Consider the following 27,776-nt stretch of genomic DNA (forward strand, 5'->3'; position numbering starts at 1 on the left):
GTCGTTGATAGTGATACCTTTGAATGCCATGCATTGTTGACCACATAATCATCATAGACGGGAGGTATTTCATACTTCACTGTGGCAAAACAATAACACGTGTGTGTGTGTGTGTGTGTGTGTGTGTCACGGTGTGTGTACATGGTACACTAGCATTGTACTAGTGTATGCTGATTGCCTTCGGGTATAATATTATATAAACTTTATTATGCGTCAAAAAGAGAAGAGTGGATCGATCTCCCTCTCACTCCACAATGCACTCTGGAAAAACAAATTCGTTTCTAGGACATATCTCACATGAATAATATAAACGGTGCGTGTAAAACATAAACGGCCTGTCCGGGGAGACGCAGCCGCAAAATTAACAATAGCAACAATAATCAACAGGTCGATGACACGAGCTCAACAATCAAGTTCACGGCAAACCAGAAACCTGGCAGAGGGTTTGGAGAGCGCGATGAAGAAAGGATGAAAACTTTAAAAAGAAAGTAACGCCAGGGGACGGGTAAGAAATAAAGAAGCGGCTACTAGAGAGTAGAGAGTAGAGGCCAAACAACTAGACAATACATAGTGCACCGTTGGGCAGGGCAGGGTTGATAGTTACAAGGCCAAACGCACTATACTAGTCCCAGGTTGAGAGACAGGCCTTGCTGGCCACCAGGCTAAGGCTACCAGAGTTAAGTACGAGATAATTTGCCAGTGAAGATACGAAAAACACATCCTACAGCCTGATGGGTCTGCACCCGACAACGCGACACGATACTATGGACGAGAAAGCATGCACGTGTACAAAAGAAGTACAAGGATAACGGAGAAAAATGTCTTGCGATCAGGACAATACTTCCACAAACCGGAGATCACCTAAGAGAGGAAAATGATGACATTGTGATATTATACGTGCGTACACCAGCCAGGGAAGGAAATAACTTCCAGAAGAGAACTCATTGATGTGTCCTAGAATAAGTTATAACAATTCTTTCACATACCCACACAGATGGAGAAAACGTAGAGTAAATTTTCATCAACGCTGAAACGAGGTCTGCAGTCCTGTCAATTTCAGTAAGTGTCTTTGTCATAGAGTGGGAGAATATACGTACTGATGGCAGGACAGAGAAAAAGAAGGTTTGCAGGACGAAGGACTGGTGGAAACACACAACGGCGGACGTTGCTCGAGACTAAAACGGCTACACACATCTACTCTGCAGTGATTCTGCAGCAGTGGCATGACACTACCTAGCCTACACTGTAATCACAGGTCAGGAGAAGTTCTGGGCAAATTTCTAGAACGTGAACATTTTTCTTTCCGCATTGCTCTGCTGAGTAGTCAATGTCAGCAGGCAAGCAGTGGCTGCATGTTAACAGGTGGCCAGCAACACGGGAGATCACACACACATACTCAACAAGATTAGGACTCGGAGGAGGTACACGGCGAGGGGCTATTTGGCTCGGTCGCAGCTGCCGCTGGCGGCGGTGTTTCCTGTGCTTCCTGTACTGTCGATAGCTGCGGGCTTTCACCCTGCGGGCTTTCACCCTGCGGGCTTTGATCCTGCGGGCGTTCACTCTTCAGGCATTCACCCTCCGGAGCTACTCCATTCGTTAGAGTAGTCGTGGTTTGAGCGCCTTTACTCAGTGCCTCTTCAAAAGCAGTTTCCACTACCCGGTCATGTAGACCAATCCAGATGCGTATTAGGTTGTCCAGGCCGTGCAGGTAACCATCCTCATGGTTACCCACCTCCCATTGGCTGAAGTGATCCACACCGATTTCCTCGTGCAGTTCGCACGTCTTGCCAAAGTCGATCATCCACACTCCGGCATTGCCGGTCTCTGGCTCACCGACAAACAACAGCGAGCTGCCGATGACCTGTGTGCGGGTTGCAGGGAAGAACAGCACGATAAAACATGCATCACATCATTATTGGTGACTTTTGTTCTGTTTAGCTGGATGCTTTCTCTGGACAAAAACTTCATGACCTTTTTATTCACATTCTAAGCCGGGAGTTGTTGTACTCAAGAAACTCAAGTGGAACAAAGTGGATATATGTTTTGAAGTATGCACACTAGTGTACAAAAAGGAATTGGCAAAGTTTGAGTCTTGTTGGGAGTGACCATCACTGGATTCCTAGGAGCTGAATTAACCGGGACCGACTATTCAAACACTAAAATCATGAAGTTATTTTTATTTCTGGAGGAAGTACAACTTCATAGAATAATGCATAACCAAGGAGTTGGGCTGGGTAAAGCATCCATTGCAAATACAAGCAGATAGTTCATACTGCAATGATCCAATTAGCCCACAGCCTGCAATCCATATTGCCGCTACAGCAATGAATATGCTGGGTTTACAAATGGCTTTCTGGGACAGATGGTCGCCTAATCAGGCCCCCTTGGCAGGTTCTACAGTGCTACTCAATGAAATCTGATCAAGCCATTCCTGAGTGGCACACCATGTACCAGGGCTGTGCAGCTCCGACACATGTGCGAATGCTGGGATGTGAACTGGTGCAGCGCGCAAACTTGACTCATGGATATTTATTAATTGAGCAGAGCTGTACTGCTAGGATTGGCCAGCTGTCAACACAAGTGCTACCAGAAGAAGCAATATCAAGACCACATCCGCATTCTCACTATACACACCTCGTGGTTCTTCAGAAAGTTTGAATCACTACACGCCAATCTGAAAGCAGTCAGCTCATGTAAACAGTTTGCCTGAGGGTGAGAAAACACACAGAAAGCACACAATCGCAATGAAAAACTGTCAAAGCCATCCATTATAGCGGGTCTATCGGCAGAATCAAGAGTATTTTAAGGTACAATTCTACCATACCCGTCAATAAGATTTTCAACTGACGAATAATGGGGGTCGACCTGTTTTATTTAGGAGACAATCACCAAAAATACTTCCGAGGAAATCAGAACGAAACAACACCAGCAGCATGCCTATACAGCCAGACTATCTATACTTCAATCAGCAGCCAGATCTATTTATTTTTATTTTTATTGAAAACCAAACCTTCAGACATGTGAATGTGCACATATAGAGTGTATATGATTGTGTATGTATAGAGAAGGCAGCACAGATGTTCAGTCACAAGCAACCAGTAGCAGAACACACCACACACACACACACAACATACCCATAACTTCGTATTGCCATGCAGGTACTGAAGGAATCGGTTTTCCACATCACACTCCTCGCGGACGCTCTTGAAATCCCGCATCGGCAGGCCGGTTTGAAGCTAAGGCCACGAAGAAGCACAGTAAGGCAAAGTCACTGCATTGGATGCACAGTGTAGAGGCCCAGTAGATACACAAGATAGTTCGTGCAAGATATACACGGAAAAGCCGAGTTGTGGAAATACAATCCTTGGGATGAGAACTAGAGCAGACTGGCCATACCTTTATTCCATCTATTCTGAATCCAAGTGTTGCAGATGAGCTCATCTGTTCTCTAAACTGCATGTATCTTGCTTTGGTGATTCCTTTGCGTTCCTTTTCCTCTTCAGTCGGTGCACTAGCGTCAACGGAAATCATCTTCTTGTACAGATCCTGCAGATTGTGCAAAGATACAAAAACAGTCAACTTCGTTAATAACGACTGCGGAGATAATGACAATTCGCTAATAACGACAGAATTTCCTTGCCCAGAGCAAAGTCCCATATAACTGTAATACTACCTCCGACAAGCGAAACTTGGCGCGTTTTTTACTTCAAATTACTCGAAATAACTCACACTTTACAATCAAAACTAATGATTGACTCCCTAAAATTCAACTTTGTATTGCTCAACAAGGACATTAGAGACATCTGTTATGCTGAACAACTCTCCCCTGATTCAGAGATCGCAGTTTCTTCTGGAGAGGAATTATTGTCCCTGTTTTGAGACGAAAGTGCGACTACAGCGGATTCAGTTGCAGCAAGTACCTCTGTTGTAATCGCTCTGAAAATCTCGATGTCGCTCCTGTGTGCAGTGCTCGAGCCACGGTGCCGAGGGTAGTCGTTTCCGCCGCCACTATCCAGATTGAAGTGGTAAGAACTGTGCAACACCTCCGCAAGCGCCTGGAGTCCAACTGTTTTGCAGGGTATTCTCGCCAACTGTCCAAATTGCCTGCAGCAATTCCTGGCGATTTTCCTTAGCCACCAGAGACGCATCGCTCTGGTGGCTGTTGAAAGGCACTAGGATTGTTTGGCATGGACGCATGGACTCTGTGCTGGCGGAGTGACCAAGAGGAGAGAGAGAGAGAACTCCTTGGTTTTGCATTGAAACGCGAAAGCACGACGATTCTCCTTCGCAGAATGGACGCGCGCACAGTTTTGCTGGTACACGAGAGACACGCATGCCTCTGACTAAGTCTGAGCCATGTGCACTAGGTCGTCGCTTGGCTTCCTGCACCCGGTTGCATGGAGCTACAAGTAGGTCGTACCTTACAGCCTTACAACACAAAAAAAATCAAAAAACGCGCCAAGTTTCGCTTGTCGGAGGTAGTACATATAATGAGACTTGGGGTATAACGACACTTCCCAAATAAGGACACTTTTCTGGTGCCCCGCCTAGTGTCGTTATACGCAAAGTCGACTGTACCCATCAACACGCACGCATGGACACACACACACACACACACGTACACACACACACACACGCACACGCACACACACATACACGCACACATATACATGCCCACAGTACAGTGGTTTAGTTCCACGTAGCATTGGCTAAGGACATGAAATACTAGCTGGTAGCTAATACCAATACAAACAGTACAGACAAATGCATCTTCTTTTCCTTTTTCTTTTTATCACAGTGCACCGGCATAGCTACGGGAAAAGGGGAAACACGACGAAGACAAAGCACAACTAAACAATCTGGAGAGGGTGCCATGACTGCAGCTACAGAGAACAACATCTTACCGATCTATACGATGGTTTCTCACCGGGCTTTATTTCATCTTCCAAGTAAGTTCTAAAAGCGTTCAAGGACAAAGGAGCAGAACCAGAACAGAAATCACAACCAGCAATTGTACAGAAAACCAGCTTTGCAAGAGGATTAGCAGACAGTGTCATTAGCCACACGCAACGCCTCAGTAGACTCTTTCTCTCTCAGTCTTCATCCGTCTGTCTGTCTGTCTGTCTACCTTTCATTCCTTACCTGGTTCCCATCTTTACGTCCATAACTATCGGGGCCTGCATGTCTGCCAGTAGGTCTTGCATTCGCAGATATGTACCAGCTGGTCAATGAGTCACCAGTCAAGGAAATAACACTGACAGAATGATATCAGGAACTTAGAGGCCACATGCCTCGTACTGCTCTCTTTCTCATCGAAACTCAACACTTGCAAGCCAGAATGAGAATGATATCATCTACATAGTATGCAAGCAACAATTTCCAACCACTTCACATAGTACAGAGACATAGGGTACGATTCACAATATAGAGGTCAACACAAGCGCACTTGCTTGCCGATACCCTCAAGGTAACAATCTTCATCAGTGCCATCTAAACCCTCACTGCATTAATCTGCCTCTTATCCATTCCTGAAGCCAGGACAACCAAGAACACTAGATAAGAAAGCACAGGTATGTGAAGCTGCTGTTGTCACACAGAGCAGGATACATCCTTCCACGGCGACCGACTGGTAAAATGTGGGAACAAATTTTGCCAGGGAATCGTCCTGCAGCTGCTGAAAGGCCTTGAGCTCACGGGGCGTTTCTCTCTTCAATATCGTGCCATTTACATCACCAGGAAGGAAGCTCCCTACAGCAACAGACCACAACACACAGAGTAGAGCCAGCGTGAGCCACTGTGACAATAAGCCTCATCCTGGGTATGGCCAAATGGAATGGCTCTACTGGAACGGGAATGGTTCTTCTCGGACAGGAATAGATCTACTAGAACGGGAATTCATTGCGCAGTACATCTGATGTGCAGCATGTTGCCTACTGGCTACACAGGCAATGAAATCATAGCATCAACAGCGCAGGTGCCATGGAATTTCCACATGGCACGCACATGGCATGTTTTCACAATCCAGCAGAGAGCACTAGCAATGCTACTTGCAACTAATTTTTCCCATGGCCACGACATGCCCATCCTGTAGCAAGGCCAAGGGATTACAAACAGGAAACTGCACACCAGAACAGATGCGTTCTACTGTGCCCCGTTTCTTGCCCAACTTCCAGGTGCTCCCACGTGGCCAGGGGATCATTGCTGGATCGATGCTAGCACTTCCCACCTACCCTTGCACTAGCAACACGCTGCTCACATGCAGGGGAGGGAAGGGGTATGGCAGACAACCCCCAAGATAAGTACCTGCTGCAATGATTTTGAATTTGTTGTCACCCAAGTACCACTCAAGCTTGGAGAGTGTACAAGAGCCACCCATGGGAAACAAGCCATAATATTAAAGGAATGGGAAACAGCATAAGGCAAACACGCAGGACAAGTCCCCATTGCCCGCACGAGAAAATGGAAGTGATCCTAAGTGCAAAGCTCAAACACTATAATGGGGTACATTCTTTGCTGCACTGGACGATAACTCCAGGATGGGGGAGTGGTGGCTTAGTCCCAGGATGATTACTTTTGCTTTCAGCCCACACCTTAGAGGCAAGGAGAGGAGAGCATAAGACATAGCATGGCACCACACATGTCATGTGCATGGACCCTGACACACTGGCACAAGTGCCTTACACAGCGATAGTGTGCCATATGCACAAACACACAGACGTACACCCACGCACAAACACACACACACACAAAACACACACACACGTGAAAAAAACACACACGTGAACACATCCACACACACACACACACACACACACACACACACACACACACACACACACACACACACACGTGAACACACACCTATACACATACACACACACACACATACAGACACGTGCACACACAAACACACAATCACAGACCATACTCACCACAATGGCCGGCAATCTGCACCCAGCCCACCTTGGACCGGTATATCCTAAGAAAAGGGCTGATCGCGTATACTGTCTTTCGAATAATATCCCAACCCTGCATGGCAAAAGACAAAGAACACACCACAGACAATTCAATTTCTGGCCCAAAACATAATCGCATTTGTAGACCCCACAATACAATCAACACCCCTTCCCAGCAGAGAATTAAGCCGGTGTCAGTTTCTGTCCACTTCAAATGCTTTCAGATAAGGTTGAACTGGATCAACTGGATCAGGAGCAGAATCATAAAACATATCACAGCATGGAAGATGCATGCGCAGTGCAGCTATGCTAAATGCTAACGGGTATCATTGCTAACAGGTATCATTGCTCACCGTCCTCTTTCTCCTGAGAGGGAGAGGGTCAGAAAATGCCCGCACAAGGGCCATGCTACGCGTTTGGCGGCACATTCGAACCATAACAAGAGGAGGACTTTCAGAAAGCTACTTGTGACAACGTCCAAGGCCCAAGCAGCACTGTTTTCAAAACCTACTCACACCGAGCATAAAATCCTACTGAGAGCAAGGTACGCTGAGAGCACCGGTATATAGCAGACGCAATGTGTAACTGTTAGGCAATGGCCCTATGGGCTGGGTTTCAACTTGGCATGCCACACGCATATCATTGCACATCATTGTTATCAACACCAGTGCACTGTGGTACTGCCCAGGGCTCTGCTGCTCAAACAATGGTGCAATCTGCACTGAACACTTCCAGGATGGTGCACACAACACCGTTTACCATGGGCACAGTGCACTGTATAGACAGCCGCCAATCTTCCTGTGCCAGTTCTTTCACAGCCTTTGCCAGCATACAACACACAGATCCTTCCCCAGCCCGCCAACAGCAGGAACCAGAATACTACCTAGGCCACCCGTCCAAACATCAACAAACCATGGAGCAATGCCAATGAGGACTGCACATGTCCCATTCAACAGGATACAGCAGGCAGTCTTAATTGTGGCATCCAGCAACTCAATACTACAAGTACAAATACGTACTAATGAGTAAGATGAACAAAAATGTAGCTTGTTTACAGACAGCCCTAGCTACAACTCACAGAGAGTGGATGCCAGCAGCAGACATGATGCTCTCTGGCCTTCTATTCATCCCATTTCAACTATTTTGTTGTTCTCTTTATTTGTACAATCTGTCTACTGACCAAGTTCACACAAGCCAACACAAAAAATCGTGATCGTGCTTGCATGGGGTACAGCCAGTACCAGTGCTACCACCATTGCCGGGCACCATGTGGGTGCTGTAGTAGTGCATGCCCCCCCCCCCCCCCCCCCCCGATGATTAGCACTCACCACCAACCCAATGGCACCGTGGAACAGCAAATAACTTTCATTGGTTTATAAGAGCTCTTTCTTTATCAGACTTGACCAGGCTGACACTATATGACAGACATCAAAATTCCCCAGTGCTCAACATCAAACACACTGAAAGCCACAATAATCAATATTCACTGTTTATTGACACCCATTGATAGTGGTCATGCCAATGCCAATGCCAATGGCTGCTACATGTACATGACAAAACTCTTTAGGCAGTGCGCAGACAGTGGCTGGGCTTGGAAGAAGAATTTGTAACAGGAGATGGCTTTCATTGCTGCCAGACAAGTCCAAGCCCACTGGGAATTGCTCTGTGAATCCAGAAAACATGCACACTCTTATTACTACTACATAGTCATTGGATGATTGGTAGTAGGAATTTAGAACAGTGCTGCACTGTACATGTACTGCATCCTGCTGCCACAAGCCACCATACTCCATAGTTCATACAAAACCAAGACATTCAGCAGTAAAACAGTACTACTACTAGTACATGATCTGGGACAGAGTAAAGGGCCAGCACTCCACTGTCTGTACACAACACAACAAGACTGCTGTCTGCACAGAGAAAACGAGGGCTGGAACACTCTCTATATTATTATTACTATAAACTGCAGCAAGAAGTACAACTGAGTCATGACGAAACGTACCAATGCAAACGGTACAAAGAGCACTTCTGCACTGTGCTGTAGTGTGAGATTGGATGTCGTCTTTCACGTCAAGCGCTCAATCGTTAGCAGTTCAGGATTCCCGAGGCAATGTGGTCAATAATAAAATTAATACGATGTACATGTACCACAACATGCGAATACCAGTACCTTTTCCAGAACTATTTCATCCTCACTCACAGACATTGCGCAGGATACTGGTTTCCATTGAGTTCTGCAAAATAATCCACAATCCTGCTTCGCTGCACTGAACTCTGAAGCTTTTACGGATACTCGCTAGCATAAATTAATCGTATACTGGCACTAGTTTTCAGCACTAAAATTGTGATTCAGCCTGGATGTAGAAAGAAGTAGTTCACCCGATCGACAGGCAACAAACACACTGATACGAGGCCTCGTCTTAGTTTTCACCACGCAGCGAAGTATCTTTTTTCGTGCAAAACGCCACTCAGCGCAACGTAACGTAAGAGCAGAGACGTAGACAGCTTGCTTCTCATTACTACTACTAGTACTAGACCCAGCGGCCGGTCATTCTCGTACTGTCAACAACACGACAGGAATTTTTCCAGGTTCAACACAGCAGCAGCGCCTCGGCCCCCAGGATAACATACCAGTTCCAGAAAGAAGATTTCCATCCTTTCGTTCACTTGGAAGCGCACACAACCGGGGAGTGTAGGTGCATGCAGGTTCGAAACGTTGGAATCGTGTATCGTCGTCTCATTCAAAGACATTCAAGCTCTACTCGTTTGGCAACGAGGTCACAACACATAAGCGCGTGCTAGTGATGAACTCGGACTCAAAATACTCGTTTGCTCGCACCAAACTGAACAAGAAAACTAACGAAAGCAACTCAGACACACTGACTTGTACATAAAACGAAAACGAGAGCAAACCAACTCCCTCTCTGTCAGTATCGCCGCCATTCACAGAAGAAATGAACGAAACTGACCAAAATAAATCATCCTACTAGTAGTAGTGCTGAGTAGATCTAGTACTAGCTAGGTTGCTGCAGGGTGACGACGCTATTCACACTTACGTGCCGGGCTTTTCTCTTCTTTCGATCCTCCGGACTTTCTTCATCACTACTGCTGCCGCTGTCGATGTCGGTCGGGCGTCTGGCGGTGGTTGCGTTTCTCCAGGGCTTCAAGTGATCACTGCTTACTGCCGAGTCGGCAGTAGCAGCACCCACAGATTCTCTCGGCTCGACCTCCACCGTGCCGACTGCCGCACCGTCGGTAGTGTCGATTGGAGCCAGATTACTATTGGTACTGGTAGCTGTTGCTGCTACTGCCAGAGGAGATTCTGCGCTACAGGCAGCCGTCGCATTTGTACTTGCTGCGCTTCTGTTCGGACTGCCGACGCTGCGCTGGCCCTTTCCAGAGGCAGCGAGCCGTATGGAAGCTAAGGGCGCCTCATTTCTGCCAGTGGCCGGAGCTACCGAATTCAATATGTCGCCCCAGTGTTCAACACCAGGTAGCTGGGGTTGCCTACGAACCATGCGTACTCCACGCGAATCGACGAATGACGATGTACCGGCTGATGTGGGACCCATGGAAAAAGAATCATCCTCCGCGTCCAGTTCGTCTTCTGACGCCCAAGCGACGGCCAACTCAACTGAGTTGGTACGCGCAGTGGCCCAGCGCTTGGCAGCATCCAAGAGGCTACGTACCCTCTCTTCTACAGCTGAAGTGCTGCCATTATGATGGTGGCTGCTGTGGGGCCTGGTGCTGCTGCTGCACGGAGTAGATGGTGTGCTAGGTGCATTGCTGGTGGGTGTAGGCAATGATCGTAGGCGATAACTGGAACCGCGCAGTGAGCCTATCGCCTTCAGCCGTAAAGCGCTGATCCGACGTTGCATTTCTTTGACGACGAACAGATCCCTGTCCGTGGGTGCTGTCTGCCGGCGAGGACCGTGACGGGCTAATGGCTCCATACCTTTCTCGGGACCAGGACAACTCTCTTGCGGGTATAGTTTACTGGTGTGTGCAGCACCCTTCTTTCCACTCTGCTCATTTAGATCACCTTGATCCATTTCAGGGATCTCGATACTGTGGCCTCCGTGTCTTGTGCACTAACCTATTTCTTCAGCATAACGCTTTCGTGCGTCCGGAGCATCACTGCCAGGCTAACACGGGTATTCGGGTCGTCGGTGTGAACTGGTGCCGGTGGTGATAGTATGAAGGCTAGCAGCCACACGAACACGCTCGTACTCCCGCACAAACGGATGGCGTGCACGGGACGGGAGATGGCTAGGATATAGTTTTTTTCACTTTATCGCGCGCGCTTCCTCGATCCACATGCACAGGTGCGTCGATGACAAGCAACTAGCCAAGGTCTTTACGCCAGCACGGGAGAGAGTGATGTCGTCGGCACTGCAATCCTCCCTGGCCGGAAACTGATCTAGAAGGCTGCAGCTAGCAGGGAACGACACGTCTTTTTGGCGTGTGCATGCACGACACTCTCTCACCTAGCACTGCAACTGCCACTGTACTGGTACCAAACTCAAACTCAAAGACTCCAAATCGTGGCTCCGGAAGACAACTGACCAACTACATCGTAGATCTACTAGTAGTAGTAGTACCACAAGTAGTACGCGGAGTAGATCTACGCGGTCGGATCGGTGACCAGCATACAGCCCAATACAATCATGGTAATAATTCTATGATTCAGTGGATGAACAAGACGAACACATGCCATGGTCACAGCCTAGCCTCTACAATCGTGTAGTCTGCACCGAGACCTGAGTGAGTACGTCGAGTGTGAGTCAGTGGATGCCGCTCTACGCCGCTACAATAATCATCGTAGTTGCAGATAAGACAAATCTCCACTGCAGAAGCCTAGCTCTACTTCAGCAGTAGAGACTCGGAGCCGGAGTCGAACTGTCGAAGTCTCAAACCCAAACAAGGCAAATAAAAGCAATGACCATGATGACCGTGATGACAGCCTTGCTTGGCCTTCCCTGGTTACCATAGCTACGGGATCAGAAGAGGCTAGCCGGCTCGACCTCTCAACCAACTACTTCAAGTAATAACTAATACTAGTAGTAGTAGTAATACTAGTTCAAAAACGCCAACCGCGCATAGATCGATCTTGTTTGCCCAGTTGTGGTGATGCTGATGGTGACGATGGCTACAGGACTACCCATGGGGCTCCAGGCACTGATCACTATGCACTACTTGTATAATATTTTGTAAATGTGCATCTCCATTCGCTCCGGGCAACAGCTGCCTGTCGTAAGAGCTGGAAGGCTCATGGGTAGCGAATAGCATTACAGCCTTTACAGGTATTATGGTTTATCGTCTGATGAGTGTTTTTTGAAACACGAAACTCGGAGTTACGAGAAGGATTTTTCTGTTGTTCTGCCCTGTGTGGTAAGCTCTGCCCTTTTTGAGATATTGTCATTGAGCACTGTTTGCAGCAAAGACTCCAGACACGTTGTGTGCATGTACACTGCTGTGGTGCTAGTAGTAGTATAGTAGGATACACATCCTAGCCGTTTACTACTAATAGTAATAGTAATACTTACTAAAGCCTTTACTTGCTTTAGTATTAGTGCATGGTAAGTAATTGTTAAATTTTTAGTAGTTGGCAGGGGAAAAGGAAACGGACGGCCACGATCCTCTGACCTCAACTTGGCTCAAGTCAGGGCATTCTGTACATGATTACCAGTATGTTGATGGAGCTCTAGCTCTGCAGCCTCCCCGACTGCATTATCAGTGCTTGTCAAACGACACAAGCTACATGATTGTACTGATGTAGACACGTTAGGGCATGACATTGACAACACCCTGAACCAGGGCACGAGTAGGTACAAGTAGTTTTGACGTGTTCATGACTGGCTAGGCTGCGCATGACGGCATGTGGCTGTGGTTGAACACTAACCACTGAGTCTGTGGCACTGAGTTTGCACCTGGCCTGGCACTCAGCACTCAGTACAGTGTACTCTGGAAGAAGCCCATGCCTCTAGCTCTAGCTCTGTCGCGTGTCGAGTGTCCTGTCGTCGTTGACGTGACATGTGACGTCTGTCATCACGGTCATGGCGCACAAGACAAGTACACAGTCGACGACTACATAAAACATCATTGTAGTACTACATTCCACAAGTACTACTAGTACTAGTAGTACCAGTACTAGTAGTCTAGTCCCGAACTCCCGATCTACGCAGCTCCCAGTCCAGCTCAGCTGACCACATACATGTACCAGTTATTGAACGCATCGCATACATCGCGCTTCACACTTCAATGCAATGACTCTCATCACTTGTTTGGGTTCATTATTATTAATTTTATACAATACATTGTATCTGCAGGGTACTGTACTACGACTAACGAGTCTTCGCCGTGGAATCGGACGTGCAGTGGACGAATGGCCGTCGACAGTGTAGCTACGCAGACATGCAACGCTCAACGGATTGGGAAACTCAACGTCCAAATGACTTTTTATACATGTACATGTACGAGTACATGACTGTATAAAATCATGATTGTACTATACCTCCCATGCGGACTCGGGACGTTATACGCTACCGAATCGACTGTCACTGTCAGGGCAAAAGCGCGCAGGTGCACCGCCGCACCGGTGTATCGGATCCGGGGATCCTTTGGAAGACGGATGGCCGGCGTTCTCGTGACGTCAACTACATACAACAAAACCAAACATTAGGCTCTCGGAAGGAGCCGCATTCCATGATTTTATGAGTGTGTTATTGTCAGGGATCGAGTCGTACAAACCCGACTCCCTGGTCACTGGCGCTGGGCACTGCAGAATGATAATTGTCTATTTCAGGATTACCCAAAGGCTGACGCCTACATGTATGTGGGGGATATAATTATACGGTATACAAAATACAATGTAGTAACAATATAATATTTTTATATCCTCAGTTTACAATGAGAGAAGCACGAAACAGTCGTGTCGTCTCTGTACAGACAGGGTTCGTAATTCGTGGCGAAGATCTGCACTACAAAGTCTACAATCTTCATGTACATTGTACATGATTGTCTACATCACACGCTGGGATATCCACCTTCTTGACATGAACCTTCCAGCCCCAATTGGCCAAAGCCATGGAGAGGTCAGTACAAGTACGACCGGTACCCTAGACTTGCATTGAGACTTGAGAGTCGATGAAAAGTAACGACGTGTTATACATGAGCGGCGAGTAGCACTGTCCCTTTCTGAAAAATTGTCGCTCTCAGCTTCAGATCCAAATTCTGGTATAATCCGGAACATCTTGTACCAGTTGTGCAGGATAGAGACAGCGATTGTAGACACTCACAGACTGCATGATTCCAGTCGTATGTTATAACAAATAATAGCATTATACATGTAACATACAAGTAGTGTAAAATGGCATAGTAGCCCCACCAGCATTCCCTATTGGCGAACAGTTTCCGTACATCCCCCCGATACGAGCGTCGTACCCGAAAATAATTGCTCCACTCGTAGACTCGCCTTGGGAAGGGTTGGTCGTATAAAAAGCAGTGGTGGCACATGTTCAGTACAATGCAGTGCCATTGGCATCGGTGTCGATGTCCGCTTGCAACACGGAACGAACAACGGCAAATATACAATTATGTACATGTAGCTTCTGTAAGCAACTGCTGCCTCGTGATGGATATCGGGAGTAGGCCGAATGATTATTGACTCTTCTTTCGTTTACCATGTCTCCCATTTTCATTTCAGCCAGCCCCGTTTTGCTATAACTACTGTTGACTGTATTGCCAGGTGATGGCCCATGGTTTCCCGCAGTGTTCAGTATAACTACTGTTGACTGTATTGCCAGGTGATGGCCCATGGTTTCCCGCAGTGTTGCATGCCTTCCCATCGTCATGGACTCATAACACAATTAAATGGGAGAACCCGCCCATGATTCGGAGTTGCGATGTACCACATATGTACTACTAGTAAGTACTAGTAGTAACCATGATCACACAAGTCTAAAGCCGTTTATCCTGGGTTGCAGGTCTGCAGCCGTATCCTGTCAGATCCACAGATGTTCTTTGTTATACTCCTGCACGCGATTGGTGGGACAGCGAATGAATTATGATCCACTACTTGTCTTTGTAGTGGTATGTTGCGTATCACATGGGACAATCCCTCCGCCTACATTCTCCATCTGCCAACCCCTGCCCGAGGCCAAAATGCAAAAACGGACACGCGATGTGTAAACTCGCACAGCCTCACTGCCCTTGGCGGTCTCAGTACTCTCACGTGCAGTCCACGGGTATACTACCCCTGGCCCTGTCAGTCAACAAGTCACTGAATGCATCATTTTGTTGAAGGCAAACATTGCAATCAGGTACCGCATGTAGCATGAACTCATGTCAGCCTTCCCTGCTTCTCACGCTCACCGACTTCCAAGACATTGTGTGAGTTCTGCAAACAGTCTGAAACATTTCCTGCTGTTCGTTTTTGACGCAAATCATGTACATGTACTAGTAGTAATCAACACGTCCACGTCCACAGTCACAATCCCTGTACGTGTACAATGTACGAGCCGATGTTCTAGAGCTCTCCCGGACAAGCATCTTACAGGCAGAGAGTATAACGATCCGGATGGATCCTAGGTGCAGCTGTTGGTTGCAGCCGTATTCAACAACATGTTCCCAGAACTTGGCAGAAGGACAGGACTCGAGAGTTTACCTTAATTTTTAAATGAAGGGAGACATTGCAAATTTGCAATAGCGGATGGACACCACAATTGTGCACAATGCCAATGCCAATGCCAATGGCATTCATTAGCAATGCGCTGTTAGGTCGGGATTTTCCCGGAAATGCTATGACTGTGATGCTCAACTCCAATCCTGACGTTGGCAGCTCTGACGATAGCAGCAGCCTCTTCAACTCTGGCAGCTCGCAGAGCAGCAATGTCAATGCAGCATGTTTGGACCCTGACTCCATCGATGTTGACATATTCTACGTCATTGCTGTCATTTTGACAGGTATTGAGATAATACATGTAAAGTCCATACTGAAACCCATATGCATAGTACAAGTAAAATGACTTATGTTGCTGTGAGAACAATCTTGAGAATATTACATGTACATGTATAGGCACATTGACGGCCCCCATCCTTTCCCACGTCACGTGTCATTCTTTAGCGCGCAATGTAGACTCATAATCATATCCTAGGCTGTAGTCAGGATGAATGCAGGCTCTGCACAGTCTGCAGCTCAAGTCAAGATGGAGCTTCAGCCCAAGCCACCACAAATGACAAGCAGCTTCCAGCGCCGTGCTGCCACCAACTACATGTAATAATTATAAAAGAGGTATGTTCAACGGGATGTGTCGCATATTTGACTTCAGCAGCTGCTGACTCCATTCGACTGCCTGTGTGTTTCCAGTGTCTACTTTGCTGTACATGACGCGTGATACTGTAATTGCAGATATTGCAGCCTTGGGTAGGCCCTCTGGCCTCTCTCCCATACACTGCAACACAGCGTGACGCAGTTTTAGCATTCCAGCCAGTCCAAAGGTGTTATTGCATTCTCTGTTGGTTACACAGACTGTGACAAAGGTGGTCATCCATTGAAAGTGATTTGAAACATACCCGTTCTGCATTTTATTACAATTAGTCATGTACAGTACGACCATGATTGTCATGTAAACCTTCGTTGGCGTTGCTTTCTTTCAATCATTGCTTTGCTTGCTCTGGATGGCAGCCATGAGTCAGTCAAGTGTCAAGTCGAGTCGGCGGAAAAGCGCGAGCTCCATTGATCAATTGAGGGGAGCGGACACGTTCTTATCGCTTTCTTTGCTGCGACAATAACAATAATATTAATTTTCAAGAAATCCCATACAACCTGTTGCAGCTCCCGCTATACGAACAGTAGAGGTAAGAAATAATACTCAGAATCCACAACATACCACCGCCGGTACTAATAGTACTGAAGTATTGCTTACTTACAGATACATGTACATCGCATTCAGAACGTTGTCCTTTTCTTCCTTTTGCTACAGCTAGTCCATTGAGAGTGAGCTCAGGGTAAGAGGTCAGCGGACTTTGTCTGGGTGTACGAGGCAGAACACCACTTGTGAGGCGTCTGCAGTGCCTTCCCATGAAGAAGAAGATGCTTCCATACTGCCTCCAAATGCAAGACAAGATGTTCCAAACAGCCATCGGCATAGTTCAAGTGCACCGGTACACAAGCACACACACTACAGGAAGACTCAACGCTGCAACATTTTACCAAATTTCCACTGCAACTTCTCTATATACATTGGACGACCACAATGTGATATGGAGAGGCACACAGCAGCGCAAGCTGAAGAACATCACAAGACGTCCGCTGACAACCTACATGACTGTAATCCCCTCCCACACTGGCCACAGTAGATAATCATAATTATCATCGTGATGACAGCGATCCATCATGATGACAGCGATCCAGATCCCTCCCTGATTTCCTAATAATGTGTACAATGTCATGCATTTTGTCATCAATCTGTATTGTAGACTTTGAATGGTGTACTGTACCGCGACTGCGAAATTGCACTTAAGTGGTCCCTTTAATATGCCAATAAGGCGCTGAATTATCTCGCAAACCTTCGTTACAGAGTGTACTATTGACGAATGCCGGCGTGTCGACGAGGACAATTGCCTTTGAGAGGGTGTCACCGTGTACGTGAAACTTACTGCCCGCCAGCGTCAGGCGCGACCACAACGTCATCGCTCTCCCTTTACACCACACTCTTCTCGTTTCCATGTCCAGTTGTCAATCCAAAATGCTTCCGAAGCGGAAACAACAAACATGAACCCACAGATGGCCCAGTACTTGTTCATGCCTCGGAGAAGATGATCTACATCGTACACGACTATGAGTATGAAGCCGTTCGAAACGCTTTATCCAAATCAAAGACGTCCTTCCGTTGCGCTAGCGTGTAGACAACAGAGAAACTGCGGAAGATTGCCAGTCATGTACGTGTACACGACATAACTGTATGTACAAGTACGTCGGTACTCAGAACAAGACGGGGATGGTTCGCCGTGCAGTATTTTTTCCCTTTCGGCCAGTAGAGCTACTGTACTTCGGTCTTGGGGGTGAGACATGGGGAAGCCGCTATGCAGGTGTGTAAGCCCGCCTCTCGGCACGGGGAGTAGATCTACGGCTCGTATAAACTGGCGTCGACATAATGTACTCCGATCCACATTTGCTAGTGTGCGTGAGGTGAAAGGAACACAATAACTTCAAAAGAGGCCAAGTAAAGTGTCTGAGTGCACATTCCATCCACTCTTCTGTTGTTGCCATGTTGGTTGTGACATTGGAACTGACTCTGCAAATATCAGTTAGACGCCATTAGCATATGCCGGTACTTGAGTACAATATAGCAATGGAAACAAATATCACGAACACATCATCACGACAAGGCCAACATGCGACAAGAGTACACAACGGTCATGGAACACCACCATGTACATGTACATAATTGGTACGTTGTACACACACACAACACATTCACGCAAGCACACATACAGTGCATGCACACACAGCTGGCCTCTAAAAAACATTGCTTGGTTCTTTCGCAATCACCGGCCAACACTGTAATGAAGTCTGAACTGGTCAGATCAAAGAGTGTTGCGCTTACTCGAAGTCATACTGTTGAGGAAGACGCTCAACAACGGGTTCTAAGAATACATTACGTTCCACAGAGGACAATGGTCAAGGTGGTCAGTTCCGCAAAAGAGAGCCCACAATAGGAAACTTCTCAACGAGCTGAACGAGCGTCAAATTAAAAGCGTATTAATTAGGGGACACCAGCAACAAAATAACTGAACTTCAACTAACTAACTTGTGTAGACCACCACCCTTAGTCTAAGGTAGTTAGGAGGGCTTACAAAGTGTAGCGCCTCGTGATCTCAGGCCAGGCGCGCTCCTTCCTCACACACGATACATGTATATGTAGTTATGTGCCCTGCGGACATAGTGTTTTGTTTACCGGCGAGCACTTCAAAATTGATCTGGATTGATTGGCACTGACTGAAGGAGCACTGTTTTTACGCACCGGTCGGCCATATTCGGTTCGCCTTACCACCACTGTTGTTCAGTTTGTGTGTTGGAACATTTCCCCAACATCATACATGTACATCAGCTGACCCCCTAGGCAGGATCATCGTGCCCCGGGCACTGGGCAGTGCAGATGGTCAGCGCTCCGCAGCACAGCACTGCAGGCGCCATGTCCAGTCAGACATCCTCAGTCAGTATCCAACGGACTGGTGGTATTTTGATCCTACCCCACTCCTCACAACACACAGGCAACGAGGCGGCTGAGAGACTCCACCATGCCGCCACAATATAGTCACCACGCACAACATTCAATTGTTACTTTTTTTTAATACAATCATGTAACGTCTCTTGGCGACCAAGTCGTGTTAGTATTACATGTACTGTATGGTGTGGCAAGAAGCACCGGTACCGTTGCAACAAGAATATAAAAAAAAGGAAACAGTTAACTAACTTGCATCCATACACATGTACATGTACATACGTACGTCATGTATGACATGAAGTAGTCTTGGTACAGTATATTCGTAAGCAATGGCCGGTGTGGCCCTTGAAAACGAGACCCTCGCCTGCTGCGGTGAATCTGTATTATTCATCATGATAGTGATACATAATAATATTATGTATCACTATCATATTATTGTAATGTATAATGTAGATATACGACAACATAATACTATGTTTTATGACACACCTGCTGTATGTGACGAGAGGCCAAAACGTTGTTTGGTCGCCTCCTGAGTCCTGTATTCAAGCGTAACACTTGTCTCTCAACATAATCACTTTGCGCTAGCATCTCCGAGTAGGTTAGGAATGCAGACAGAGGGTACGGACACAGCTAGCCATGAAGTGAACGATACTAGTAAATGATGAGGTGTAGGCATAAAGGAATTCCGTGTCATTTCAGAGGAATATGGTATGGCACGGAGTTTCTGCCTCAGTGTTCGAAAAACTCCCCACCCTGTACACATTTTCTCTTCTTCTTCTTCTACATGTAGTTCTGCGCACGAATTGGAAACATGTTACATAATACTCTATTCTGGTGGCTATGTACATGTATACGTAATACTAATACATGTACATGTAGCTGTGCACGAGTAGTGTCTAGTGATGCAAGCTGCAATCTACATGTACTTGCACAGTAACACTTTGCACATCTAGCATCGGAAAATATCATTCCGCACGTAGGAGTAGAGTAGGAAGGAGAAACCTGGAGACAGACAATGATACGCCTAGGGATAGAGTTCTGAGTTCTGGCATGATGCTACTCATTACACTACACAATGTACATGTGTTTGCAGAACATGCCCGCTGTACAGCATGGCCATCTCAAATTTAGACTACTGTATACCGGTATATTATAATGTCTATACCGGACAGTTCAACCGGTGTGAACCCTCTTCCTCTCTACATACAAGACTTATGTACATGTACATGTACATTTACATGGATCACAGTACTTGTACATTGTAATGATTCATAGAGCAATCTGTGATTAGAGTGCATCTTTAGTTTGGCCACTTTAACCGCATTTTGCACGATTTGTGTGGAAAGCATCACAAGACCACTTGTCAGAAAGGTCTTCCCACTATGGAATGGATAGTTATTTGAATTCTTTATTCTCACAATGGGGTTACAGTATTGGTCCAGCTAGAAGTCATGTATACAGCTAACAGCAGGATTGCAACACAAACCAACAAAAGAATGCAAGCACTTCAAGAGGGCCGTGCCAGAACTCCAACAGCATAATATACTTGAGAAGTGAAGTCACAACACTGTCACTGGGGGACTGAAGTGTAAAGAAGACAAACACTTCAAGCGCCAAATTCCAATTAACAGAATAACAGATAGTCTCTATTCTCACAGTCCATGTGGCTAGTTTTCGCTCACAAAACAAAGCACTAACACGATTATGCACGTGAAATGCATACTATTGCTACATGTACACTGTACATGTACATACATGTATAGCTGGTTTCATGAAGTCATGAGTCATTGACCTGAGCCAAGAGTTACATTCCTTCCCATTGCCCGATCATAATATTGGGCAACCGTACCTACATGTATTTTGATTTTGCGATGTACGCGTACATGTATACGAGCATGTAAAAGTGAAAATACTACACATATCAACAACAACTTCAGTCGAGTGCTTATCCCAGGCATTTAGAACCTGATTAAGTTGATTTCCATACTCCAATGTTTGCAGTGATTGGCATGTTGATTGAAGATTTATGGAAACATGGAAGATTACGTGCACGACTACCCATGGAGTGTGCATGATGGTGGCTCTTTTGTGTTTCAGCCTAGAGTGAAAAGCAACCTGACGTTGTGGTATGTTTTCTTGACAAGTTCTTCTGGCCGTCCAGAACTTTCTGTGAGCGTGAGGTGGACTTTACTATGTCGGACAGTCCTTTCAGCCACTTTCTCCACTCCTTGAAGTTTCCCAGGCATACCATCACACCAACACATTTCCTACTCTGTAGAATTTGTTTCGGGCAAAGCATGATCCACTCCATTTTAAACATGGACTTAGAATGGAAAAGGTAAGTGTTTTCAACTTGTTTTGCCTTATGGATCTTATGGTTCATAATGGTTTCAATAGCAGACTTGGGTATGACTTGAATTTAAGGTGGATTTCTGATACTTGCACCAACTAATTACTTAGTCCTATAAAATGATGTCAAAGTCCGAATGTTGAGGAGCCCGCCCCTACGACACGGTCGGTACGATGTTTTCAAGGTGCCTGCGCATGCATCTGGCACCTATCCCACTGCATTCAAACCTTCCCTCTGGGTTCGTATTTCATTTCTTACAACTAAATGTAGATCGACACGTACGGTACATATATGACTTGGTTGCCACAAACACCACTGTGTTATGCCAGCATGTTATGCCAGCCATAATACATGTAAGTATTACTTGTACTATAGGGCTTGGAAGTGCTACGTCACAGCAAAGCAACAATTTCAAAAATTCAAAAACTGGATCCAAGTGGATCCAGTTTTTGTATGGATCCAAGCACATTTCAAGCGGTCTTACTCACAGCAAGGTGATGTAGCCAGTGAAACTGACTGATTTGGCTAATGGGGGCGGGGTGACAACTGGTGGCGAAATAAAAGTCACACCTGCATGCGACATGAGTGGGTTGCTAGGCACCCACATACTTAGGCAATAGCAAAGTCACACCTTAGTGGATCCAAAATAGAAATCTGATGTCAACTTACTACTCCCTGGGCGTTTTGACATCATCACTTTCAAGCCCTATTCTTGTACATGTACTATTGCCAACAGCGAAGGTCCCTGATTCCAGTGCTAGTGGTGACAGTCTTTCTTAGACCATAGTTTTTTTCCCTTTCAACTCCCTGCAACTATTTTGATTTCGAGTATAGTGAGTATGATCCATGAATGGACCATGATCTTTTACTTAAACATGCACATATGCATTAGGCCTTGACAGATTATTAGTGCTGAAACGATTACGTTTTTTCCTTAGTGGCTTAGCTGATACCATAACGATCGGCTTATCGGCTAAACGATTATTATTGTAACTACATCAGTACATTGTACATTCTGTGAATTTCAAAAACAAATACAAGTCTTACATCGCCAACGACGGAAAGCGGGCGCATAGATCCGATGATCCCGCAACAAGTCCGTCAGCTGTTCGGACTTACCAGACGAATACAGACAAGACAGAGGCAACTCACTGGTTGCAACCCCAAAAGCTGATGGTGCGCTTCGCCTGTGACTTCGCTGACTCCGACGATGAAGTCAGAGAAGCCGGCCAGGGGTGCAGATCGGCGGATTTCGACGGATGAGCTGACGTGAGGCGCACCAACCAGTAACTAGTTGCTTTTCCTGTCTATGCTCAAAATAGGCCAAGACGCCAGGCCTAGCTCGTCGTCGAGCAAACTGGTTCGGGAACCATCGACAGAACGGAAAACATGAAACTGAAGACCACTTTACTCAATACTGTCTTTAGCTCAAGACTACTCGCACGTGGAGGGAACTCCAGCCCCTGCAGCTAGTGTAGACACGTACTGAGCCTGCCCGTCCTGCATCAGTGCATGCTGTAAGAAAAGTAGTCAGCTCAAAAGACGGCGACGGTGACCACGTCGATGTTTCTCAGATCGCGCTTGTACTTTACACGTACATCGATGTTGCAAATGGACAGTCTTGTACATATTCGTGTCGTACTCGCAACACTTCGATGCATGCACACTTTGCGCGACCCCCAAAAGGGGGGAAATCCCGCCCCGAGCGTAAGTACCATTCTACTCGTTTAGCCGATAAAATCGAAATAACCGTTCGATCTATTTCTTATCGAGTAAGTAACGAGTAATCGATATAATCGTTTCAGCACTACAGATTATGCTAGCATAATTTTTCGCATGATTCCTACCAAAATCGAATAATCGAATAATTCGAGGCAAATTGCATACGAATCGCATACAATTGGAATAATCCGCCTGTTCGCATCAAATTCCATACAGTTGTACATGTTCTACAAGTACAAGTACAAGTAGATGCACCAGGAAGTCGGAGGTTTACGACTCCCTTGAGAACATGTCCAATCCACTACAATCAGTGACGGTTGTAGCTAGGTCGGACGGTGCGTTGACCCCGTTGAACTTTTGCTACTACAGTACAACGCCCTCTACAAAAAAATTCACCTGTTATTTTGCACAGAGCCATTATACAATAGCAGCATATGTGAGCATAATGCGGCATAATATTATGATAACTTTTAGCATAAAAATACTTGGTCCGCCCAGTTAAAATTGGCGCTTATCTTCACACTTGTCTCAGGAAAGAAATACTAATATTTGAAGCAAGCTACGATCACAAAGCACTATATACATGATTATTTACATGTCAGTAAGCAACTCAGTCGAAAATTCAAGCAAGTTACACATCCTCCTCGCCACTATCGTCGCTGGAGGAAGAGCTCAAAACGTACGATCCGGACAGCTGCTGCACAGGTCGTTTCATAGCTTGTTCCACCTCTCCTCATCTCGAATCACGCTCAAAGGCAGTGCGTGCCTGTCACCTTCCCATCAGAAGCTGAGTGAGACTGCCCGCATGTTGACTGTAAGTGTTATCCCCGTTCGTCGCAATAATGCGACTTTGTTTGAGACAAAAAGGCAACGCCATATCAGTGTCCTTTTTTCAAATCGCCTCTTGCGCTTGTCGGACTTGCTGATCAGCACCCGTACCCACGCGAGCCGCTGGTGCTTGTACATGCAGCGCAGTGATAGCTTCCGCTTGATGTAGCACCTGTGCGTACTGCACCTACAACGCCGTGCACCAGGCTTTTCGGCTAGTTTCCTGAAAGTCCTTTGCACGAGTGTTTCTCTCAGGACTTGGTGTTTCCTTTGATTAGCTCCTTTGCCCTGTTCTCTGTGAGCTTCAAAGTGTGTCCGCCGGATTGGTCTCACTTACTGGAGACATCGACATGAGCTGCAGTTTCTTCGTCAGCGATTTGCTGGTGATAGCCCTTCACTAGGCGCTGTACTGTGCAAGCACTGAAATTCAAGCTCGCGAAGCGCTTTTTCAGCTTTTCTATACCTCCCCGGAGTAAACAATCCTTGCCGTCAGACAGCTGGAAGTAGACCGAAACTGTATTCTCCATCGCTCTGAAATGCGAACATCCTGACCTATTTTACGGACTCGAGCGGAGGTTGCAATGTTTTCTTGCGCTGACGGAAGTGTTCGTCGGCGGCAGCTCCGTCAAAAAGACTCAAACGAACTGATCGAAACTAACTTCTGTGATGGTTTGTGCTGCCATGTCGTCGGATGCAATGGTCAATGGTCATGTTCGGATGGTGAATCGGTGGTTCCATGCCGTATGGCACAGGCAGAACACCAAAAAAACAAGTGAGAAGATAAGCGCCAATTTTAACTGGGCGGACCAAGTAGCATAGTTCTGCAATTTTTTCAGCAATGCGAAAAGCATAATTTCACGAAAATATCAGCATAATCTGTCAAGGCCTAATATGCATGGAGAGAGACTGAATACGGCTGCATGATTATCACTCACCACACGAGGATGTCGCTTGAGAACTGTCTGAATTTCAGCACCACATTCACTACTTTCAGCACCACATCCACCACATCCACTGCCACGGCTCGATCCCATGCCAGATCCCGCTGGCGGCATTACGTTGATAGTGATCTTGGGAATGGGTCAGCTGCACATCGCCCTTCCTTCAGCCAATACTACTTCTACTACCATGCAGTAAACGGTGTCAGCTCAGTGTTGTACCAGTCCTTGTACCAGTCCTTCTCACCGGAGTACTGTCAACTCGGTTACTTTCTACCACTGAGATACTGAAGCTAGGAAAGTCTGTAGCTTAGGCTAAGTTAGTTAGTTAGTTCTCTGCCACTTTGCTCGATGTAAGTCACAATGCAGGAACACACATTACTTTACTCGAGGCGCTCTGGTCACTGGTGTATGCAGACACTTGGTTCAAACTCGACTCCGCTACAGCGGAAAGCTATGCTGACACACTGGAAGAAGCTACAGTAGAGTGGAGGCCTTGCTGGAACTGGTTATATTCTTATCCTTGCCCAAGCCTAGGCTTAGATCCCGGATATTCACATCACCACGTCATGTGCACAGCACGATTGGAGACAGCTCACTGAGCAGAAACGTGCCAGGACTGTCGCTGATGTACCCATGACGCATGAGTAGATCTACGTACACTATGTGCAAGTACGTGTAGACGATCGACTTTACCGCCGCAAACTAGGCCTATACCCGAAACGTGCGGCAGTCTTTCAACAGCGAGTGTGACTCTATCATGTCTATGACGATGAGTATGAGCATGACTGGGCTGTAGACTGTAGACAGTGTAGTCCTGGTTGGCCACTTGCACTCGCTTGTCTCTCGCCGTCTCGGCCAGAATACGACATTCTCAATCTCACTCTGGCATTAGTGCTAGACGGGAAAAGCTGTCGCTTTCAACACCGTCTCCCAGTTCAGCTTGCCCCACACAGCCAGTCCCTGCTGTCGCTAGCACGCATGCGCTGTTCCGTGCCCGGCGGCAATCTGTATTGTTTTGATGTGGTTCAGCGTATTCACTCGGCCGGCCGGATGGTGCGCAAAACAATCACGCCACAGTTCCAGCTACAGTCAGTACAGAACTAACTAAGTAACTAACACTCAGAAGCCATCATTACGCTCGTACGAAAAAATTCTAGATGAGAACATGATAGCTAGGGTGTCATCGCATTTTGCCAGATTTTTTAATGGTGTACCGATATACCGGCGTGCGCCGGCTGGGAAGGGCATGTAGTACAGTGCGTATCGGTTATAGTGTGGTCGTATACAAGAATATACTGCTTACAAGAATGAACACTCATTTTTTCATAATCATAACACATATTTTATGTGTATATTTATTCTTACAAGCAGTATTATCGCATAGTAGAATATATCGGCCCTAAGAATGGATTTTGTGTAGCAAAATATGCCAGATTAGTGCAAAGTGTATCGCCTGTAGTAATAACATCTGTGCTCTGTGCTCTGTGCATACTCAATACGATAATATTCAACACAAAAAGAGAGTTATGTCCAAGGGAGCATTGGAGAATCACTTTTTCTGTCCAGTCGGACTCTTTCTTCCGACTTCTCTGGTATCCGCTGCTCCGCAGTCGCCTAGCATGACCGCGAGTCTGATTGATCCGTGTGTACGTGTATCATGTGTACGTGTCCACATGCCAAACGTGCGCGCATACATGTACATGTACATGTATGATGTCACACGTGCATATGATATGTCACACGTGATTTATCGTGTGTAAGAAATATCGGCAATAAGAATCAAATGTCGTTTTTCAAACACCCACGCTATAACCGATACCTACTGTATATCTACGTAGTTTTCTCCGTCATCGCGTCAGGGTAGATCTACCTACTACATGTAACTACAGTGCTGGCAACTGAAATCCGACCCCTGATCAGCTGAGCGCGTACCGCTCAGGAGGTCGGATTTCAGTTGCCAGCACTGTAGGTTTATCAGTTTTCTAAATACTACATGTAGTTTTGAACTAGTATTAGGTTATACTATAATACCATCTGGCATCTACCTACTACATGTAGTATATTATACATAATGTAACATTATTGGTGCAGCCGTGATGGTGTGAGTGCAGTGTGTGAATGTTTTTTTTTCCTTTTTGGGCAAGGTCTCCAGTGCTGGTAATACTAATGCGCGAAGTCAAAAAGATGACATCACCAACTCCTCAACATACAATGACTTGTACAAGTACTGAGTACTGAAGTAGCTAAAATGGCGCATGGCGTATCTGTTTATAGTTATACTTTAAAATTCTTTAGTCAGTTACTTGTAGTAAACAGTGTGCCTAGGCCGTAGTACGTTTCTTGTGCCAAAGTAACCTTAGTTCTGGACCACCACAGGGCACAGGCACAGCAATAGGCATGTACCGAAGATCACTAAACAGCTGGACCAGCACGCTGAGACCTGGCCTGTGGGAATGTTTCAAGTAACGTACGTCACCTGGAGGTTGTCCGTTCTCACAAGTTATTATTATTATTATTTATTCATAAGTACATGACACATTTTAAATGTAAGCCAATACCAGTCGTTGTGCAACGATCCGAGAGAGAAACACACAACAATAATAATACAAATTACCATAATATTTAGTACAAAACAGGGGATGTCTACTGTCTACATGCTCACTTCCACTTTCCAGTACGTGACTCTGCTAGCGCCAAGATCGTTCCTAGAAGTAGTATTTGTAAGTATTTCAATCAACAACAACCT

The 27,776-nt window shown here is 46.3% G+C and overlaps 1 protein-coding gene across 6 annotated transcripts; it reads right to left on the reverse strand.

Moving 5' to 3' along the window:
• Positions 1 to 274: 274 nt before the first annotated feature.
• Positions 275 to 25,604, reverse strand: LOC135815240 (inositol-trisphosphate 3-kinase A-like). Of its 6 annotated transcripts, none has more exons than XM_065328511.1 (9): positions 25,025 to 25,604; positions 6,933 to 7,029; positions 5,608 to 5,748; positions 5,143 to 5,221; positions 4,905 to 4,956; positions 3,397 to 3,546; positions 3,135 to 3,236; positions 2,635 to 2,706; positions 275 to 1,861 (listed from the first exon to the last, which is right to left on the reverse strand). In XM_065328511.1, exons 1-9 carry the CDS (start codon positions 25,142 to 25,144, stop codon positions 1,406 to 1,408), a joined length of 1,269 nt encoding a protein of 422 aa, XP_065184583.1. In that variant the 5' UTR covers positions 25,145 to 25,604; the 3' UTR covers positions 275 to 1,405. The 6 variants fall into 6 exon arrangements, with proteins under 6 accessions (XP_065184583.1, XP_065184580.1, XP_065184579.1 ...); XM_065328508.1 differs by lacking the exon at positions 25,025 to 25,604 and adding an exon at positions 16,887 to 17,120; XM_065328507.1 differs by lacking the exon at positions 25,025 to 25,604 and adding an exon at positions 10,013 to 11,535.
• Between the last annotated feature and the right edge of the window lie 2,172 nt (positions 25,605 to 27,776).

The sequence above is a fragment of the Sycon ciliatum genome, chromosome 4, assembly GCF_964019385.1.
Source record: "Sycon ciliatum chromosome 4, ocSycCili1.1, whole genome shotgun sequence".
Classification (NCBI taxonomy): Eukaryota; Metazoa; Porifera; class Calcarea; order Leucosolenida; family Sycettidae; genus Sycon; species Sycon ciliatum.

Excerpts from the sequence above, each read along its gene's own strand:
- LOC135815240 (XM_065328507.1), bottom strand. The coding sequence starts at position 11,008 with ATGGATCAAGGTGATCTAAATGAGCAGAGTGGAAAGAAGGGTGCTGCA. Across the intron at positions 5,749-6,932 it reads GCAGATTGCCGGCCATTGTG|GGAGCTTCCTTCCTGGTGAT; the intron begins GTGAGTATGGTC and ends CTGTTGCTGTAG. Across the intron at positions 4,957-5,142 it reads GACGTAAAGATGGGAACCAG|AACTTACTTGGAAGATGAAA; the intron begins GTAAGGAATGAA and ends GAACGCTTTTAG.